We start from the raw sequence: 20329 nt of genomic DNA, 5'->3' as shown, positions 1-20329 counted from the left end.
GAGGAAGAGTAAGAAAGGCATGACTCGCAATGCGCGGGGAATCGCAGACGCTAAATCCCCGCCACTCAATTCTTCCGCATACCAAGCGGAGAAGCGTCGGCAATGCTCTCTCAACAGGCTATGGAGACATCAGACCTGCTTGAACTAGTTTGGACGGTATACCTGTCGGTTCACGATGTACCGAAGACTGCTGATCATTGTGTTGTTGCGCGCGTAACGTTTCCCGGTGTAGTTACCTAGGTACTTAACGCATGTCGCTCCCAGAATCGTCGAGGATGTAGTCGCGTGTAGTCGCGATAACAATCATGAGATCTGCCATCCTTGTTGCGGCGAGCTTCGCTGCAGAAGCAGTTGCGACTGCGATCGGGAACAAGAAAACGACTCTTACCGCAGGTACGTAGAATCCAGCCAACTATAGTTTCGACAGCTGACAAAACCACAGAAGCACAGAGTCTGTTCGATCACTCTATGTTTGTTCAAGACAATCGATATGATACGTCCTTGAACTACATAGCGTACGGTGACAAGGGTGATTGGTCCGTTCGATTCACAGCCTGGTACTTGGCGGGTCTGTTGCACCGCAATGAAGGCGATGATCTTGAGCACGCAAAGGCCGCCATCGACAACATTATCTCTGTTCAGATGACAGACGACTTTGACGCTGCGTGGTATGGAACCTACAAGCTCTCGCCCGATCAGCCTGACCCAACGCCAAACTCGACCTTGTACCCGCCGAAGATTTACGATACCTACGACCCAAACTGGCGCGAGTTTATTGGCACACAGCTAGTTCAGGTTGTTGAGGAGTTTGGGCATCTGCTTGACAGCGATATGGTCACTCGCATTGAGGACTCTCTCGAAATCGCAGCAGTAGGCGGTATGCGCCGCAATGGCACCTTCCCCGAGGGCGATAACTTGACACTGGGTTACAGCAATCCTTCGATGATGCGTGCACTGGTAGTTGGCTGGATCGGCGCTCGAAGAAACAATTCCGAGTTTATTGATTTTGCCAACGATCAAGGTACTAAGTTGCTTCAACTTTTCCAGCTCAATGGCGCAAACACGCTGTCAGAATACAATGCTCCAAATTACTACGGAATCGACAACTGGGCACTAGGTGCACAGCTGAAGTACGGACCCAAGGATCAGACTTTTACAGCCAATGCGAATGTCATCCTCGAAGAACTTTGGCGCGATTTCGAACAGCACTACAATGGCTACCTCGGCCAAGTAGTCGGCCCATACGACCGTGCTTACACCCGCGATTTGGTGAAGCACTCCTCTATTCTGCCAATGTTCTTCTGGGGCATGTTTGGTCACCAGTACGGGCCCCAGCCATACAAACTCGAAGGCGATCTTCTTTTCGATATCGCCCAGGGTGCAGCAGTCGCGCTCATCATCGAAACCGTCAAAGCTGTCATCCCAATAGACGTACAGGAGAAACTGAAGGGCACGTTCGTCGGTCCGCCGCGTCACCTGAACAAGACCGTTTACGATGATCTCGAGGGGAAGCACTCACGCATCGCAACATCTTGGGTTAGCCACGACCTCATGATCGGCGGACAGCAACTCGATGAGGAGAAGAACAGAGGCGATCAATTCGTACCGGCTATCGTGCACTGGGGTGGTGACAAGGATCGTAAACCGTTTCCGCTGACTACTTTCTTTTCGCTGTATCCGAGTGCGAGTAGCATTCATGCTATTGCTGAGCCAAACCGACTGACAGTGAGCTATCCTAACACTACGCAGGTGGGGAGTGACATCTTTACATTTGCCTTGAGTAATGTACCGCCGAAATGGACGCTCGCAGGGAACACAGTCACAGGGCTGGATGGAAAGTTGCCGTGTGTGGATATCAAAGTCAATGCGACGGGACTGGAGGCTCAACCTGTGACGTATGGGAAGGCACTTAGGAACCACTTGTTTTACAACATCTCGTATGTTGTACCTGAGGACTTTGAAGGGATACCCACGGTAGTGCTTGATATTGAGTACACTTGTTGAGACGTGTCATCAGACGCGTGAAGTCTGTTCGAGAAGCATCGACTGATTGGTTGAGCCCGCTTCAATAAATCATGTAGGGTATACTCCTGAGCCTGTCTAAGCCTCTTCCTATATGCCTGGATCAATAATGAAAACAGCCATCCCACTGAAAACGCCCGAGCCGCAAGTACTTGACCAAAACATCGAACTTAATGAGCCAACTAGAAATCCCACAATGTCCCAAACGCATGTAAACCTGCCACCCGGCACCCTTGCATCATCTCGTCGTTTCCCTGCATATTGCTCGTGATGTAGATAACCTCAGCACCCCAGCTCTTCCACGTATCCTTTAGCAGCTGTACGCTATCAGGTCTGCCACCACGCTTCTTCGAATCCCACAAGATCATTCTTTCAGGCTCGATGTGCTTCTTAATCAGCCCTGTTATAGTCGGTCCAAATGTACGTTCCTGGTCAGATCCTATCCAGATTAAGAACCAGTCAGGGCTCTGGATGCAGGTCGATAGCGCAGCACCAATACCTGTTCCAGTGCATATACGGATTCCGCGCTTGTACATTGCGGAGGCATGACCGACGCCAGCTACGGCACGTTAGTCAGGATATTTCCAATTATGTTGAAACAACATACCGAATTTCAGCTGCCGTGTCCAGACAGTCTTTGGAGGGTTGGCAACGAGATTTCTAGTGAAGTCGCCTTGCACGCCGCAGATCATATAATGGTGGGTGGCTTTGCGGCCTTCGCTGATGATGCCGAAAGCGTGATACTCCATGACTGAAGTGCGACTGATGCGGCCGAGCAGTCCTTGCTGCATGCCACGTTCGAATTTCAGAACTGCTACTTTCGGTGAGGGTATTTCAACCTCGACTGGGACTTCGCGAAGAGTGACCCAAGGGATCAGAACACTGGAGCCCGTTAGCGATGTCGTTAGTGAAAGTTACGACAAACCCACAATACTGTCATGAAGACAGCGAACCAGAGTTCCTGCGCACTAAGTAGGGAGTGGGTGTCCGACCTCCATTCACCGAGTTTGATGTCGTAAGTGTTGCCCATAATTACGAAGACCCACGTCATCTGTTATGATCAGTCAGCTTAGTCTCTGCAGTCAATATACATACTTACGGCGAGTCCTAACCACCCGATAAACCTGTGATGTTTTTCAAAGACGTTGTGGTAGGTACTGATGTAAGTGTTAGGTTCTGGAAACGTGCATCGAGAATCAACAACCTACTTGCGTACCCATGGGAAGGCGCTCATAACAGAAATGATGATGAATACATTGGTAATGATACCGCTTGCAATGACAGCAGGATGTTGGACAGCGCGGTACCGGACTATGTCGACGATCTTATAGATAAGCCAACTGCAGGTGCATTAGCTCACTGGTTGTCACAGTGAAGCTCTACTTACGCTGCTCCTGACAGTGCACAACCCGAATGAACACCCCCTAAATGCTGTAGGACCGAGTTTACTGCGATCTTGACACATAAAGGAGCCCACTAGCGACTATCCGTCAGACGTTTCTTGGCGAGAAGGAAGAGCGACTTACACCTCGTAATCCATATATGGCCAGTATGTACAAGAAGCGAACGAAGAGTTCATTGCGCATCAGGATAGCACACAGGAGGTTACCCAGAACTAATGCGCCAAGGTGTTCTTCTGCGTATTTGAATCGACCAACTGCAGCCAGAACAATACCGACAAGGTTGAGTGAGACAACAAGCGTGAAGAATCTCCGGTATGCGTTGAACCATAGCTCGAACAGTATCCACCGACTGACGATTTGCTTGGCTGGTGCTGGCTTTGCAATTGGCTTTTCGACAATCTCAATGTGACTGACTTCGGCTTTTGCTGGTTTGGATAATACTAGTTCTGGAACACTTGTGCAAGGAGTGATTCCTTCGTGAACAGGCGATACCGGCGACAAGAGAGGATTGAGATGGGTTGGGAATCCATGACTTGCATATACGAATGGAGGAGGGGCTATCGACTCCAATGTACTATCGTACATGCCTTTCTCGGCATCGTCGAGAGAGTCATGACTTTGGCTTCCGACAGAGTGGGCTTGTTGAGAGTTTGACATGGTGCCAGTCTGGCTTCAGCAGGTCGGGTCAAAGATGCTGGTTGAGTTGCGACAAGGATAATGCAGATTGTTGACCTCCTCCATGCACCGCCGGAGGGTAGCTTTATTCATTATTTGGGGAAGGAGCCAAGACCAGCCACTTGGGCCTCGATGACCGGAGTTTGATGGGGGACTTCCATATCCAGATGCGGCAACGCAGATTCACGTCGTGTGGAGGTAAAGAGCTACTACGGCATCGCAGTTGTCGTGAGATATCGGCGTGACATGAGCATATAGCAGTCCGTGCTGGCCCTAGCATGGAGTCAAGAGACATGCACTTTGCTAGAGCAATATAGTTAGATGTCGGTAGGGACATTTCGTGTACCGCTCTGTATCAGCCACACGGTGGTCTCAGATGGTGTTTTTGGTGGAGACACTGCAACCGCGTACCGTCGGCGATGATGAAGACCAAGATAAGCACTTTCCGTCATCTTAAGATCGACGATTATGAGCCGCTGTCCGTTGACTCTGTACCTATCGCTCACCGTTTGGTCTGGGGCTGAACTCAAGTTTGAATTCGCCAAGAGATGTCGCTCAGCCTGATCACTGGGATGTGCGACAGGCATCCATAGATTCATACATGGATATTGGGGCTCTGCATAGACGGTCCGACATCCGAAGTTTGTCGTCGGTGGTCTCACGTGCCACTGCATCGAGGTGCAGTAACCTGGAGCCGAAGCTAATATGGCTAAATTGCCTCATTAGCCCACAACGCTTCATCTCGGACCGTGTTCGTAGTTACCTTTTGGCATGATCTCATCCTGCAGTGGTGTCTTACAGTGAGAGTCCAACGAGCCTTCTCAAGGCTTGCCAGCTGGTAACGACCTGCGTAGTAACCACTCAGCTGTACGCCAACACGAGCACAATACCGATAAGACCAAATCAAAATCGGGATGCAGGAGAGTAGAACAACGTCCAGCATACTGTATGCAGTCAGCTTGATGCAATAACGACTTGAAGTCGCTTTGTTGACTTGCACAAGTGCGAAGAGCCGTGACCGTACACTGCAAGGAGCCCTACATATCGCCTACTCAGTCAAGTTTCCTTTCACAACAACTTAGTCTCCTGCACGTATGGCCTTGGTAGGAAGCAGAAGGTCGCTTGCATGTGGAGTGCAGCGGACTAGTGCAATTGGTTTCAGGCGGCAACCACGTTACTGGGCTGCACAGCCTACGAACGTTGGGACATAGGGATCTCAGGAAGGTTTCTTCCTCATTGCGAGTCTCGTCGTGAGCTGACGGAAACTACTGAGCTATGACTTCATTCGCTGACCGTACCCTGTCTTCTGTATCATGTAAGACGGAGTTGTGAATCTTTGTCCGGCATGGATAACTCGTTAAGTTGTTCTGCTAGGTTGGTCGCCGTATCATGATGCACGGCCACAAGATATCTTCGGATGGCGGGGAAGGGTAGGCAAGTCATACGTGAGATAATGTAAGTATCCCAACAGAGGCTCGGCGTTGCTCAAGCGGGAACGTAGGATTTGGAAGATCTTCAGGAATGACAAAACTCAGTATTGATACATTTCTTTTGGTGCATCAACGGTCTTGAGTGACTGCACGAAGAGAGTGGTCAGTTGTCGGTCCTTGCGCGGATGGTAAGCGAAGCGATGGCCCAGGATTGGTAAGGTGAGTGGTACGTTTCGAAGCAACTTGTGCGTTGGCAGTCTCCATTACTCGTGATGAGTCAATTTCACTCGAACATACATGGTGCCGCGCAGGGCTATAAACGAACTGTTTGCATTGACGGCTTTCTATTTCTAAGAAGCTCAGAGCAGTACAGTTGCGGCCCATAATAGAGACACCAAGGCACACGTCAGTGCCCATGGTGCTGACCTGAGAGCTGTTGCATCGCTCGATGACATACTGATAGCACCGCTGTTATCTACCGGAACTGTAAAGCATTAGCGCAGTCAAATGTGTACAGCGAGTGTATGACGCACCATTTCCAATGTCACCAGCTTGTTGCCCGACAGCTCCATTTTGCCGCAGTCCGATCTCATTTGTGCACAGGTCGACTAGCGTACTATTCGTGCGGAGCTTTTGCAGCTTGATCTCGGCATTTTCCATATTCTTCCACAGCTGCTCCATCTGCTTCTGATTTAACAACTCCCCCGCTAGGTGTTCATCGTACGCGGTCTTGTTGCTTGCCATCTCTACCAGCTTCTTTAGCTTGTCTAGCTTTTTGCAATCCTTCACAGCTTTCTTATGAGCTTCAATGGGGCCACATTCGACCGTGAGAGTCGTGTTCGAATTGAGATCCTGAAGCTCGGAGTTGATAGCATCTTTCATGGTCTCAATGTAGTCGACCTGGTCCTGGCGGATCTTCTTGTTGGCAAGTAAAGCATCCCGGAGCGTCTGGTTTGTTGCTATATTCGAGAGGTTGTTCAGTTCTGCTATGCGCTTGCACGTGCCTTCAATCGATCGCTGTGAAGGGGCTTCGTTGGTGCTGCTAGCTTGTTGCAGTTCGAAATGTGGGAGCTGAGGCAAAGCATGTGAGACCGCTGTGAACGAAGAGATGGCGACGAGCCAGGCAAACGGGCGCATGTTGCGATTTTGTGTTCCGTGAAGCGGTTGGAGTGCGACTAGCTGATGTCCTAGTTGACACCCGAAGGGATGCGGGCTTCTATGTGGACGGCGTAGAGCTCGACAAGACAGAATTTCGAGCAGTCGACAGCGTTAGTCAAATACCTAGGGTACATAAGTATGTCGCGGACGACCTGCCTCTGCAGATCCGGATATGTGCGACTTGACATTGTTTCACGCCGCATTACGGGCCGAAGGCTGCGAGCATGATCGCGACCCTCGAGCCCGTTTCAGAATTCTGATTCTCCAACAGTCATGCTTCGCACATGCAGCTGTAACCATGCAGCTGCGTTTGGAGATCGAGAACAGCGTCGTATAGTTGAGATGGATCTTGGTAGACACGTCGTGAAGGGAGTTAGTCGAGTACGTGTCCTTCTATTAAAATGGAACCCATAAGCGCAAAGAACAAAACACGTTTGTAAGAGGACACAGCATATGTCAAGGTCTGAGCACGGGTCCAGTGTTGCAGCGAGCGATGGCCGTGCGTGCTTGGAGACAGCAACGCTACTCATGCCCAGTGCTGCGTGTAACTTTGCTCTTCGGGCGACATCGTGGGGTCGTTGAGAGCGGAGTCTGACGGGTATCGCACTGGTAACAGATTTACACGCTAGCAAAGTGCTTGACGGGCTCCCGGAAAGATGAGATGTTGATGGGATCTTGTATGGGCAATCGTGGGCCACAGAAGTGAGGCAGGTGCGAAGTTCTTAATCGATAGCTGGGCTGACTCATCCTTGACCGCGGGGAAGGCGCGACTGTCGGAGTCAATAAAATTAGCCCCGCCACGAGTGTTCACTCGACAACACCACGCTCAGCAATGTCGATTGACTTTCCCAAGGAAGAAGAGCGCATCCTTAAGCGCTGGGAGGAGATCGATGCCTTCCTGACGCAAGTTGAGCTGGTATGTAAAAGTAGAAACTCAGGAATGCACAAGTTTGGACGCGGTGAAGAGAAATGACTAACATTAAGAACGACAGTCGAAAGGCAAGGACCCCTACACCTTCTACGATGGACCGCCGTTTGCGACGGGTATGCCTCACTACGGCCATCTTCTGGCTTCTACCATCAAGGATATTATCCCGCGATACTGGTCCATGAACGGACGATATGTCGAGCGCCGATTCGGTTGGGACACGCACGGCGTACCCATCGAGTACGAGATTGACAAGGAGCTTGGGATGTCTGGTCGTGATGCTGTGAGGGAAATCGGCATTGCCAAATATAACGAGAAGTGCAGGGCCATTGTCATGAGGTATGCGACCGAGTGGAGGCACACGATCAACAGGCTGGGTCGCTGGATCGATTTCGACAACGACTACAAGACTATGAACACTAGCTTCATGGAGTCTGAATGGTGGGTGTTCAAGCAGCTTTTCGAGAAGAACGCTGTCTATCGTGGCTTTAAGGTCATGCCATACAGTACTGCGCTGTCAACGCCGCTCAGCAACTTTGAAGCTTCGCAGAACTACAAGGATGTTCAAGATCCTGCTGTAGTGGTTACCTTCCCTCTCATCGAAGATCCCAACACATGCCTGCTTGCCTGGACAACAACACCTTGGACCCTACCCATGAACACTGGGCTTTGCGCACATCCTGACTTCGAGTACGTCAAGATTCTCGACGAAGCCACCGGCAAGCACTACATTCTTCTCGAGGCTCTGCTGCGAACACTGTACAAGGACCCGAAGAAGGCCAAGTTCAAGATCGTGCAGAAGCTCAAAGGCAAGGACTTGCTTGGATGGAAGTACGAGCCTCTGTTCGATTACCTGTATGATGAGTTTAAGGACTTCGGGTTTAAAGTACTGAACGACACATACGTGACAGCGGATAGTGGTGTTGGTATTGTTCACCAGGCACCCGCCTACGGTGAGGACGATTACCGAGTTGCTAAGGAGCACGGCGTTGTTACCGAAGATCGTCTACCTCCTAACCCCGTTGACGATGCCGGCAAGTACACCTCAGTAGTGCGCGACTTCGAGGGGCAGCACGTCAAGGCTGCGGACAAGGGCATTATCAAGATGTTGAAGGCCAACGGCAGGCTTATTGTGGACTCTCAGCTTCTCCATAGCTACCCGTTCTGCTGGCGATCTGACACACCTCTCATCTACCGAACCGTTCCGTCGTGGTTCATCAAGATCCAAGATATCAAGGAGAAGATGCTCGAGAATATCGCAGGGTCGCATTGGGTGCCTTCGTTCGTTAAGGAGAAACGATTTGCCAACTGGATTCAGAACTCGCCAGATTGGGCCGTTTCAAGAAATCGATTCTGGGGTACACCACTGCCTCTATGGGTCAGTGACGATGGCAAGGAGGTGGTGTGTGTTGGCAGCGTTGAAGAGTTGAAGAAGCTCAGTGGCTACGAGGGTGAGCTCACTGATATCCATCGCGACAAGATCGACGACATCACCATTCCTAGTCAGCAAGGCAGAGGTGTTCTGAGGAGAACACCTGAAGTTTTCGACTGCTGGTTTGAGTCTGGATCCATGCCGTACGCAAGCGCACACTATCCCTTCGAGAACGTTGAGCAGTTCGAGAAATCGTTTCCTGGTGATTTCATTGCAGAGGGTCTAGACCAGACCCGTGGATGGTTCTACACCCTGACCGTCCTCGGAACACATCTGTTTGGCAAGTTACCATTCAAAAACTGCGTCGTCAACGGTATCGTGTTGGCAGAAGATGGCAAGAAGATGTCAAAGCGACTGAAGAACTATCCCGACCCTCTCGGTGTTATGGAGAGCTACGGCTCAGATGCTCTGCGGTTGTACCTTATCAACTCGCCAGTCGTTCGTGCAGAGACACTCCGTTTCAAGGAGGCAGGTGTTAAGGATATTGTATCAAAAGTACTTCTGCCGCTCTGGAACAGCTACCAGTTCTTTGATCAGCAGGTCGCTCTTCTGAAGAAGGTCGCTGACCTCCATTTCGAATTCGACCCTGCTGCAGAGAAGACCAACACAAATGTGCTGGATCGCTGGATCTTGGCCTCGTGTCAGTCACTTCTCAAATTCGTCAACGCTGAGATGGCCGCTTACCGACTGTACACTGTCGTCCCACGCCTGCTCGAGGTACGTTGCAAAAAACCCCACTGACAAAAACTCACTAACGATATTAGTTGATCGACAACACCACCAACTGGTACATTCGATTCAATCGTCGTCGTCTCAAGGGCGAGTACGGTCTGGAAGACACCAAGCACGCTCTGAACACTCTGTTTGAGGTTTTATATACCCTCTGCCGTGGACTCGCCCCCTTTACTCCTTTCATCACCGACAACATCTACCTCCGCCTCCTCCCTCACATCCCTAAAGAGCTCCGCGCTAAGGATGACCGCAGCGTGCACTTCCTTCCATATCCCACTGTGCGTGAGGAGCTGTTCGACGAGGATGTTGAGCGCCAGGTGAAGCGCATGCAGTCGGTCATTGAGCTTGGCCGCATCTGCCGTGACCGTGCCAACAAGGGATTAAAGACCCCTCTGAAGACGCTGGTCGTGATTCACCCCGATCAGCAATATCTCGATGACATCAAGTCGCTTCAAAACTATATTTTGGAGGAGCTGAACGTGCGCGACCTTGTGCTGTCAAGTGACGAGGAGAAATACAACGTCCAATACACCGCCACAGCTGACTTCTCCATCCTGGGCAAGAAACTTAAGAAGGATGCAATCAAGGTTAAGAAGGCGCTTCCAAACCTTAAGAGCCAGGAAATCAAGGATTATATCAAGAACGGTGGAATCACCATCGAGGGCATCAAGCTGGAGGGCGAGGATTTACTTGTCAAACGTGGTTTGGCGAAGGATGCCAACAGCAAAGACCAGGAGTTCAACACGGACAACGATGTCTTGATCATTCTTGATGTCGCCAGCTATCCCGAGCTTGAGCAAGAGGGTCTGGCTCGTGAGGTCATCCGACGTGTACAGGATCTGCGAAAGAAGGCTGGCCTTGTGCCAACGGACGATGTCGGCATGGAGTACAAAATCCTGAGCGACCCTGACAATGTCGGTCTAGAGGCTGCATTTGAGAACCAGGGCCCATTGTTCGAGAAGTCATTGAGAAGGAATGTCGACAAGCACACCATCACTGAACTTGATGGCAAAATTGTCGAGAAGGACAACAGTACTGTCATCGCGGAAGAGGAGCAGGAGATCCAGAAGGCTACATTCTTGCTGCGCTTGATCAAGTTGTAGGGGTGTGATGGGTAGAAGACGAGCATATTCTGGCGCACTCACCACATCACCAAAAGAGTAGATAGACGAGGGAATGAAAGCATGAATATCCGAACTATTATTATGGGTGTCTCATAATACAGACCGTGATGGTGCACTTCTTCAGAGACCTCCTCTATTGCTTAACGGACCCGTCAAAACCGTGTGCCATTTTGCCACCACGCTCTGTCACCTTGTCTTGTACGCTTTCTGAGACGAATATGTCAACAAAAAGGCAGACCTGCCCATCGAACAGACTTACCAAATAGCATTCTTTCAATTTCATAAACTCCTTCGCACACATGTCCTTATGCACATTGCTGTAGTCCGCAAATATACATTTTCCGTACACAGCGCTCTGCATGACATCAGCATTCTTCCCCGTCATTTCGGTTGACTCTGCGTACCTCTGCAGAGCACTTCCCCACGGCAGAAGCAAATTTATCGATTGGTCTTGTGCGTCCGGGCATATTGGTGTGTGGCGATGCGGCACTCTCAGGGCATCAGTCTATTGATGTTGTGTCGCACGGAGGTCTTGGCGGTGAAAGCCGCCAGCGGCAAGTGCACGCGATGCGGTCCGGGTGCAGGTGGTTGGGCGTTGCGGGGCCAAACAAAGCGCGTCCAACGTCAACGCGGCATTGGTCGCTCTCCTTCAACCTATCGTGACGCTCTTGACACTTTTGACGCTGAGATCGCGCGCATTTCTTGCATATTCTTGGGCGTCCTGCTTTCTGGACGCAATTCAAGCTTGGGACGAGAGAGCTCATGTTGTCGCGAACGCGCCGCTTTTTACGTCGCGAGCTCGAATGCCATCCCCCATGAACGGCAGCGGATACAATACGCCTGATCTACACAAAGATGACTTGTCTGATGAAGGTAGGCGAAGTTCAGACTATGTGCTATCGATGCGCTAATTGATCTGCGCAGCCATCGAACTCCTTTACACGATAATCCACCGCGCCTCCTCTTCGCCGGACCGCTCCTCCCGCGCGCTCTTCAACGCATATGAAGAGGTCCTCGAAGAATATGGCTTGTTACCTAGTGATGATGCCGTTCTACACCGGTTTCTATTTCGCATGCAGCAGGATCGGAGAACAGACGAGAGCTTAGTCGAGAGGTTCCACCGGGTGCTGGCGGAGTTTGAAATCGTAGTTGATGAGGAGAGTGATGGAGACAACACTGGAGACGCCGAGGTCGGGGACACTCGCGACACGCAGAAAAACGCCAGGAAGGGCGCGCACAATAAAGTAGTTGCGCAGGCTGTGCTGGCCCATTCAGAAAGACTGACGAGACGAGGAAGTTTCGAGAGCTTCTTCGATGGTTCGGCGGATAAAGTTGCGGGGAGCGAAGTCAAAGACGTGCCGAGGAGCAAGAGAAGGGGCTCATTGAGCCATGCATTGGATGGAATGTTGGCAAAGAGCCGCTCAACGTCAGATACCGAGGCCCTGAGGCTCCAACGGGCGCAGCTTCCGATCCGCGCACGTATCGACGGTCAAGCGCAGAGACCAGACTGGTCAAGGCAGTATCATGGTCGCCGGAGGAATGGTTCCATCTCCAGTCGTGCCAGTCTGCGCATTCGACGAGATGCTAATACCATAGCGTCACGGCAAAGAGATCATGAGAGAGCAGACAGCGAGTACACCGACCGGACGACCAGTTTGGATCTTTCACGTGTGCAGGTCCCTGGCGTGAACGCACCGTTTCCCGACAATCATTACGAGCAGCGTGGTCACCACGACTCAATTCATTATTATCAACAATTCGTACCCGAACCATATCAACCCTCTGATACACGATTGATGGACGAAGCCGAGACGTTCGAACTCCAGCGACTGCATCGAGTATCACGAGACTGCTTACAGGCCTGGCGCAACCGTACACAAGACCTGATCGGGAGACGATACGATCAAGAGGCGTTGGCTGAGGCTTTCGACCGCAGAATCTTGTTGAGGCTGACGCTTGATCAGCTCCGAGATACAGCGCGTATGCGCCGCTCGAATAATGAGACTGACCGCTTCTTTGGACGCCTTGAGGCTCGCGCGGACAGAGCTCGGAACCTGTTTCTCCTCACGAAGGCGTTCACACATTGGGCAAGAAGCGCTGAGGACGAGGTCCAACGCACGTCGGTCGCAAGGAGACATATACTGCGCACTCGCTTCTTCCATGGCTGGCGTGAGATCACTGCTGTCAATGAGCTGAAGGTCCAGCACTTTGTGCTCGCAAGATTTTTGCAACAGTGGCGTGCGCGAACGGCAACTGTTCGTGGGAATGCGCAATTTGCGGTGACTCTGTACGAAGAGAACCTTGTGCAAAGAGTTTTCACAAATTGGTTCTTTCAATTCTGTGGCATTGCTGGGTTAGCTTGGCATAACGACCGCCTCAAGAGGGACATGCTTAGAAGGTGGGTTGAGGTCGCACGTGTAAGTACAGAAAGAGAAGAGCTGGCGACCAAGAAAAGCGACAATTTGGTCCTGGGCAGATTGTTGGCAAGCTGGAAGCAGAAGACAACAGCCGTGCAAAGCCTGGATGCCCAAGCAGATGAGTTTAGACGAACATCACTGATGGCTTCAGGGCTGTACAGCCTTCAGAAGCATGCGCAATTCACACCCATCCTACGACAACTACGAACACGGGTGAACAATCGACGAATGCGCACCGCTTTCCTCACGTGGCGCCACACCGCTCAGCTGTCGCAACGGGCTCGGCAGGTGGATACGTTGCGTGTTATGCGCAACGCCTATACTGCATGGAATGATCGCCTCCGCATGCAGGCTCTGGAGCAGCGAATCAATGACCGCATACTTGTCGAGTGCCTTTACAAGTGGACGCTTGCCTCCAGAGTCTCACTTTTGCAGCGTGTCCACGACCAAAGGCTCAAAGAGTCAACTTTCCATACCTGGGCTACTAAGACTGAGCAGCGCTCGAACACTCTTGAAGCTGCGGAAAGACGATTCACCCACTTCAAGCGAGCTCAGCTCTTGCGTACGTGTCTGAAGAAGATGGACACTGACGCCTCTGAGAAGAGGCGTGAGGAGTGCGCGGTGATTGCTGAGTATGACCTAAAGCTAAAGCAGCGGATTTTTGAAAGACTGAAAGAGAGACTTGAGCACTTTCAGCAGCTGAAGCAGTGGTCAGACGATGCTCGCTTCTACGTTCTTGGTACTCGGACCCTAAAGCATTGGAACAGTGCGACGCAGCAAACACGCAGGAACCGAAGACGTGACACGTATGCGCAGGTACGAAGAAAAGTCAAATCGAACCTAGTGGGTAGGCTATTCGAGAGGTGGCGAGCGAAGGCGAACACGATCATGGAGCATAATCAACAAGCTGCTCTGATACTGGAAGATCGCACTTTGCGCACTGCTGGCGCACTACTGCACGACTGGCACGACCGAACGCTCACTGTTCAACAACTGAACACACAGGCCTTCAGTTTTCACGACTCCAAACTCGGTTCCAAACACTTTAACATCTGGATGCAGCGTCTGGATACGCTGCAGTCGATGGAGTCGCAAGCAACAGCACTCCACCAGGAAAGTACTGAAATTGCAGCGACGGCAGCGCTCAAGAAGCTTGGATGGCGACTCTGGAATGTCCAGAGACAAGAAGAGACTGCGCGAGCATTGTTCGAACGCAATTTTGAAAAGCACGTTAGAGCCATGATACGCTTCTGGAACGAACAAACAGTTGAACGTGTCGCGAATCGACCTGTCTCACCTACACCCACAAGAAGCTCAAGAGGCGGGCGAAGAAGCCCAGATGAAGACCACACCCGTTTTGACGATCAGGACGGAGATGCCGAGGATGACCAAGAGATGAACCCCAATAATGCTGGTGACGAAACGCATCGCCTCGAAGCATGGTCTGCTTTCGATGCATCTGCGCTTGGCCTGAAACATGACCTCGACCTCTCGCTCTCCGTAACACCAGAACGTCAGCGCACATCGACTCGCCCTCTCGTTCAATCAATGTCATCACCGAAACCTCCATCATCTGCCAGGCCATCCGCGTCACGGCCACGTACGTTTCCTCCACGTGCGCCTTCTACCGCCGCTCCTGAGCCCGCCTCACCAGATCTCGACTTTGCCGAAGAAGAGCGCAGTACCTTCTGGGCAGGCACACCAGCCTACCCGCCGCCTACCATTAGCAGACCTCTCAAAGGCGTAGGCTACCTCAAGACACCAAACAAGCGCGCTGCAGTACGCGCCAAGCGATCAGAACTGCCTTCTAGCCCCGAGAAGCGTGTTGTGAGGCTGGGTGCAATGAGTGCGCCACCTGTCCAGACAACCAGGGACTTTGGCGTGGCTGGAGGCGGTGTTGTTGGTGGGGTGACGAGTTTTCAGAGGAGATTGAGGGAAGGAGGGTTTGGTGCTAGTGTTGGGGCATCCGCTGTGCCGAACAGCGCGATGAAGGGAAGTAGAGGGAGGGCTGCGAGAGGGAGAGGAAGAGTCGGCTTTGGCGATGTGAGTCAGTTTGGGTAGCTGAGATGTTGTGTAGCCATTGTCCATTGCTTTGATGAATACAAGTGTTCAATCCTTAGCCTGGCGGCGACTGGTGAGGCACACTGCACAGGCTGTGACTGACCAAGAACACGTTCGAGATATTTTAGGCCAACACGTCTCTCACTCACAACTCTTGCACATGACTAGAGCTTCAGCCCATGTCAACAAAGGAGTCCAAAAGCTGCTGCGATCCGGAGCACAACGAGCCAACACCTCTACGACTGATCACCCCCAGGAACGCAGTCCACTGCAAGTGCTGTTAGGCAATTTTCATACCTGAATAATGCGACGAACAACGATACGACTCCATGAAACCACAAGATTATCTTGTAGTACGTAACATAAGCATCGATTCGGAACTGGTGACCTGCACCTGTCACGATTATGTGCTTAAGACCGGATTTTGTCCTTTTGGCGAGACTCAAACGATGCGGTTAGAGAGGACATTTCTCTTGACGATAACTCCGATGCCAGGTCCATGTACACTCACCAGTCCGCGGTACTGCCCGGACATCTGATCTCGCTATATCCGACGATGCTTGTAACGGGAGGTGCTATGGGGCAACTTCCGAACATCAGCACATTCGGATCTCCCTTGATCGCGTATGCGTAGATCGTGCGGATGCTACTGAGAATCGTGCAGCTGTGCAGCACTTCAAAAGATTCAGACCACACGACACCGTCTCAAGACTTGATCACTGCCCTCAGATCGGGGCAAACGTTCAACACGATCCAACTCTACTATAACATGCCTTTCTGTACGACATAAAGAGAAAGTAGCGAAACAACAACATAATCAATATGCTATCAAGATATCGCGATAGAACATGTGCAGCAATTGCTCAAAAAACAATGGGGTAAGAACAGCAAATAGGTACAGCAGTCTGATTGTAAGGAAGGTATTGATTGGAAGGTCCCGGACCGAAATTCTCCATTGGTTCGAGCTTCAGATACATGCGAGACTAGTTCTACGAGAAGCAGGAGCTGATGACGGCCTCACGAATGGAGGCAGGCAACGATACAATACATGTATCTGTTGCCGAGACGAAACCTGGAAATGAAGCACCTGGCCAGGTGCCCACACCTGGTAATGTTCCGCCGCCTCCGGGCAGTCCACCGATCCCAGGCAAGCCGCCAATTCCAGGTAGTCCGCCTATTCCGGGCAAGCCACCTCCAGGTTGACCACCTCCAGGCTGCCCGCCTCCAGGCTGTCCACCTAGTCCGGGTAGTCCACCAATTCCAGGGAGTCCGGGCAAGCCACCTCCCGGCTGTCCACCAGGTTGGCCAACCCCAGGCTGGCCTCCTCCCGGCTGTCCCCCAGGCTGTCCACCAACTCCAGGCAAGCCACCTAGTCCAGGTAGTCCACCAAGTCCAGGGAGTCCAGGCAAGCCACCTCCCGGCTGTCCACCAGGTTGGCCACCCCCAGGCTGGCCTCCTCCCGGCTGTCCCCCAGGCTGTCCACCAACTCCAGGCAAGCCACCTAGTCCAGGTAGTCCACCAAGTCCAGGGAGTCCAGGCAAGCCACCTCCCGGCTGTCCACCAGGTTGGCCACCCCCAGGCTGGCCTCCTCCCGGCTGTCCCCCAGGCTGTCCACCAACTCCAGGCAAGCCACCTAGTCCAGGTAGTCCACCAAGTCCAGGGAGTCCGGGCAAGCCACCTCCCGGCTGTCCACCAGGTTGGCCACCCCCAGGCTGGCCTCCTCCAGGTTGACCACCAACTCCAGGCAGTCCACCAAGTTCAGGGAGTCCGGGCAAGCCACCTCCCGGCTGTCCACCAGGTTGACCACCCCCAGGCTGGCCTCCTCCAGGTTGACCACCAACTCCAGGCAGTCCACCAAGTCCAGGGAGTCCGGGCAAGCCACCCCCAGGCTGACCCCCTCCAGGCTGTTCATTTCCAGGCTGTCCGCCAACTCCAGGCAAGCCACCTAGTCCAGGTAAGCCTCCAATTCCAGGGAGTCCGGGCAAGCCACCCCCAGGCTGACCCCCTCCGGGTTGACCACCTCCAGGCTGGCCTCCTAGTCCGGGCAACCCACCAAGTCCAGGGAGTCCGGGCAAGCCACCCCCAGGCTGACCCCCTCCAGGCTGTTCATTTCCAGGCTGGCCTCCTAGTCCGGGTAAGCCACCAATTCCTGGCAGTCCAACACCTCCAGGCTGGCCACCTCCAGGCTGCCCGCCTAGTCCGGGCAAGCCACCAATTCCAGGGAGTCCACCTACACCGGGCAAGCCACCTCCAGGCTGGCCACCTCCAGGCTGGCCACCGAGTCCGGGTAGTCCACCAAGTCCGGGTAGTCCGCCGACTTCAGGTAATCCACCTCCTCCAGGCTGACCCCCTCCAGGCTGACCGCCTCCAGGCTGACCGCCTCCAGGCTGACCGCCTAGTCCAGGCAAGCCACCAATTCCAGGCAAGCCCCCAATTCCAGGCAAGCCACCTCCAGGTTGTCCACCTCCAGGCTGGCCACCTAGTCCAGGTAGTCCACCTAGTCCGGGTAGTCCACCAAGTCCGGGTAGTCCGCCGACTTCAGGTAATCCACCTCCTCCAGGCTGACCCCCTCCAGGCTGACCGCCTCCAGGCTGACCGCCTCCAGGCTGACCGCCTAGTCCAGGCAAGCCACCAATTCCAGGCAAGCCCCCAATTCCAGGCAAGCCACCTCCAGGTTGTCCACCTCCAGGCTGGCCACCTAGTCCAGGTAGTCCACCTAGTCCGGGTAGTCCACCAAGTCCGGGTAGTCCACCAAGTCCGGGTAGTCCGCCGACTTCAGGTAATCCACCTCCTCCAGGCTGACCACCTCCAGGTTGACCGCCTAGTCCGGGCAATCCACCAATTCCGGGGAGTCCACCAACTCCGGGCAAGCCACCTCCAGGTTGACCCCCTCCAGGTTGGCCACCTCCAGGCTGGCCTCCTAGTCCGGGCAAGCCACCAATTCCAGGGAGTCCACCAACTCCAGGTAGTCCACCTACACCGGGCAAGCCACCTACGCCAGGCAGTCCACCTCCTCCCGGCTGTCCACCAATTCCAGGTAACCCGCCCACTCCAGGTAGCCCGCCTCCAGGCTGACCACCTCCAGGCTGACCACCTCCAGGTTGACCACCCCCAGGCTGCCCGCCTAGTCCGGGCAACCCACCAATTCCAGGGATTCCTTCTAATCCGGGCAAACCACCGCCTCCGATGACGGGGGGATTTGGTTTAGGTGTTACAGGGATTACTGGCTTTGGAGGTACAGGAATAACCGGCTTCGGCGGTACGGGAATCACTGGCTTCGGGGGGACAGGAATCACTGGCTTTGGCGGCACAGGGATGACTGGCTTTGGCGGCACAGGAATGACTGGCTTTGGCGGCACAGGAATCACTGGTTTTGGAATCACTGGCTTTGGGATTACTGGCTTCGGAATTACTGGCTTTGGAATTACCGGCTTTGGAATTACCGGCTTTGGGATTACCGGCTTTGGGATTACCGGCTTGGGATTACCGGCTTTGGGATTACTGGCTTTGGAATCACTGGCTTTGGCACCACAGGAATTACTGGCTTTGGAATCACTGGCTTCGGTGGCACAGGAATAACTGGCTTTGGAGTCGGTAAGCTTGGAGGCGGTAGACCGGTCCATGGAAGTCCTTGGCCGGGGACCAGAGGTTTGATGATTTCGAACAAGACTAGACGGTTGAGTGCTCCACAGCATTCGGCTGCATCGCCCGCACACGTCAGAGCGCAGATGGCATCGGTAACGGGTTGCAAATTGAACGATAAGAGATTGCCACAGCGACAAGTATCGCCACCTTCGATTCCGGCATATCTACAAGCTCTTTGATAGCAAAAGTCGTTACATGACTGCCAGGTAAGGTCCGGGAGAGTAATGACTGGACCAGTAAGAAGCTGCTGAATAGCCCCAAGGAGGCCAGTCGGTGGGCTGATGCTGATGAAGAAGCCTAGATATATGGAGCCACTAACTGCATTTACATCTGGAATTTGTGGTCGCGGGACACCTTGAGCAATTGGAAGTAGCGGACTAGTTGGAAGTTGTTGAAGAGTCGGAAGTCGTGGAACAGTCGGGACTTGCGGAACGGATAGAATTTGCGGAGTAGTTGAAACTCGCGGCTTCGCGAGGAGCTGTGCTGGGCCAAACTGCGGGAGGGCTGCAGCTCCAGCAAGGAACGGAAGCCACCAAGAGGTAGCGTGCATATCAGTGGCCGACGCCAAAAGACGGAAAGAGAGTGGAGAAACTTTGGGAGCCGTCAAGCAGCCGCTAATAAACGACAAAGGCTGTTCAAGCAAACAACACGCGGCGCAGGGGAGGCTTTGAAGTACGCCTTCGCCCTTCCTATGTTCCGCAAAGATTGTTTACATATCAGGCAAGGAAGTTTCCAGATTGCCTAATCCACGATCCTTGGCCAACAATGTTAAGCATTGTGGCATTTCTGGCTAGCCTCGATGTACGCCATCCAATTCCTACGAGGTGCATTCTTCGCAGGAGTCAGAAGGACTGTAAGTACGCCCAGCACTATCCAATAGCGACGAATGATGATCACGGATCTTTCCGCGGACTAGAGGGGCCAGTGGGTGCGATCTGTGTTGTGGGGGGGATGATACATTCTTCGGCCTTTTTCATTGATACGCGAAGTACAATTGGAGAACAGCGCCGAAATTTGGAGAATCCGAAAGTGAGACTTTGCCATACTTCGCCGACCTAGACCGTGTAGAGCTCACAGTCGTCGTCAGTCGTAGTGGTTATTCCTAATGTAAAGAGGACGGATCATTAAGGTTGCCGACCACGACAGGAAATAACAGCCGTTGCCCAATGGTATTGGAGCTATGGCCTTATCTTTAACTTGTTGGTACACCTAAGACACTTTTACATCGCTCACGTCCGGCTAAACCAGGCATAAGGATATCGCTCCACGATCGACACAGTGAAGTGTGCTGACTCCAGAACT

General features: G+C 52.8%; 8 protein-coding genes across 8 annotated transcripts; 3 read left to right on the top strand and 5 right to left on the bottom strand.

Annotated features, from left to right (window-relative positions):
• Positions 1-53: 53 nt before the first annotated feature.
• C7974DRAFT_175649 (uncharacterized protein) lies at positions 54-2104 on the top strand. The gene is made up of 2 exons (XM_046136246.1): positions 54-393; positions 443-2104. The coding sequence occupies exons 1-2, from the start codon at positions 306-308 to the stop codon at positions 2002-2004; spliced, it is 1650 nt and encodes a 549-aa protein (XP_045998404.1). The 5' UTR covers positions 54-305; the 3' UTR covers positions 2005-2104.
• C7974DRAFT_175638 (uncharacterized protein) lies at positions 2105-4249 on the bottom strand. Its single transcript, XM_046136245.1, has 7 exons — positions 3549-4249; positions 3410-3498; positions 3231-3362; positions 3122-3179; positions 2952-3073; positions 2630-2904; positions 2105-2581 (listed from the first exon to the last, which is right to left on the bottom strand). The coding sequence occupies exons 1-7, from the start codon at positions 4080-4082 to the stop codon at positions 2205-2207; spliced, it is 1587 nt and encodes a 528-aa protein (XP_045998403.1). The 5' UTR covers positions 4083-4249; the 3' UTR covers positions 2105-2204.
• A 60-nt stretch (positions 4250-4309) lies between these two features.
• Positions 4310-5043, bottom strand: C7974DRAFT_375690 (uncharacterized protein; the record flags this gene model as incomplete). The annotated part of the gene is made up of 3 exons (XM_046140228.1): positions 4310-4373; positions 4512-4768; positions 4864-5043. 3 exons carry the CDS (start codon positions 5041-5043, stop codon positions 4310-4312), a joined length of 501 nt encoding a protein of 166 aa, XP_045998402.1.
• Positions 5044-5889: 846 nt separating this feature from the next.
• C7974DRAFT_412614 (uncharacterized protein) lies at positions 5890-6667 on the bottom strand (the record flags this gene model as incomplete). Its single annotated transcript, XM_046143662.1, has 2 exons — positions 5890-6014; positions 6064-6667. The coding sequence occupies 2 exons, from the start codon at positions 6665-6667 to the stop codon at positions 5890-5892; spliced, it is 729 nt and encodes a 242-aa protein (XP_045998401.1).
• A 774-nt stretch (positions 6668-7441) lies between these two features.
• On the top strand, positions 7442-10970 carry C7974DRAFT_471725 (tRNA synthetases class I-domain-containing protein). Its single transcript, XM_046146514.1, has 3 exons — positions 7442-7604; positions 7681-9765; positions 9813-10970. Exons 1-3 carry the CDS (start codon positions 7521-7523, stop codon positions 10881-10883), a joined length of 3240 nt encoding a protein of 1079 aa, XP_045998400.1. The 5' UTR covers positions 7442-7520; the 3' UTR covers positions 10884-10970.
• Positions 10971-11445, bottom strand: C7974DRAFT_393147 (uncharacterized protein). Its single transcript, XM_046141750.1, has 3 exons — positions 11309-11445; positions 11164-11259; positions 10971-11111 (listed from the first exon to the last, which is right to left on the bottom strand). The coding sequence occupies exons 1-3, from the start codon at positions 11369-11371 to the stop codon at positions 11091-11093; spliced, it is 180 nt and encodes a 59-aa protein (XP_045998399.1). The 5' UTR covers positions 11372-11445; the 3' UTR covers positions 10971-11090.
• Positions 11446-11512: 67 nt separating this feature from the next.
• C7974DRAFT_175565 (Sfi1 spindle body protein-domain-containing protein) lies at positions 11513-15444 on the top strand. The gene is made up of 2 exons (XM_046136244.1): positions 11513-11777; positions 11829-15444. Exons 1-2 carry the CDS (start codon positions 11708-11710, stop codon positions 15380-15382), a joined length of 3624 nt encoding a protein of 1207 aa, XP_045998398.1. The 5' UTR covers positions 11513-11707; the 3' UTR covers positions 15383-15444.
• A 927-nt stretch (positions 15445-16371) lies between these two features.
• C7974DRAFT_375686 (uncharacterized protein) lies at positions 16372-19005 on the bottom strand (the record flags this gene model as incomplete). The annotated part of the gene is made up of 1 exon (XM_046140227.1): positions 16372-19005. One exon carries the CDS (start codon positions 19003-19005, stop codon positions 16372-16374), a length of 2634 nt encoding a protein of 877 aa, XP_045998397.1.
• Positions 19006-20329: the final 1324 nt, after the last annotated feature.

This window comes from Boeremia exigua (assembly GCF_020726555.1).
Source record: "Boeremia exigua strain MPI-SDFR-AT-0100 chromosome Unknown C7974scaffold_5, whole genome shotgun sequence".
In the NCBI taxonomy this organism is placed as follows: Eukaryota; Fungi; Ascomycota; class Dothideomycetes; order Pleosporales; family Didymellaceae; genus Boeremia; species Boeremia exigua.
Note: the sequence above shows the minus strand (reverse complement) of the source record. Positions and strands in the feature narration are given on the sequence as shown.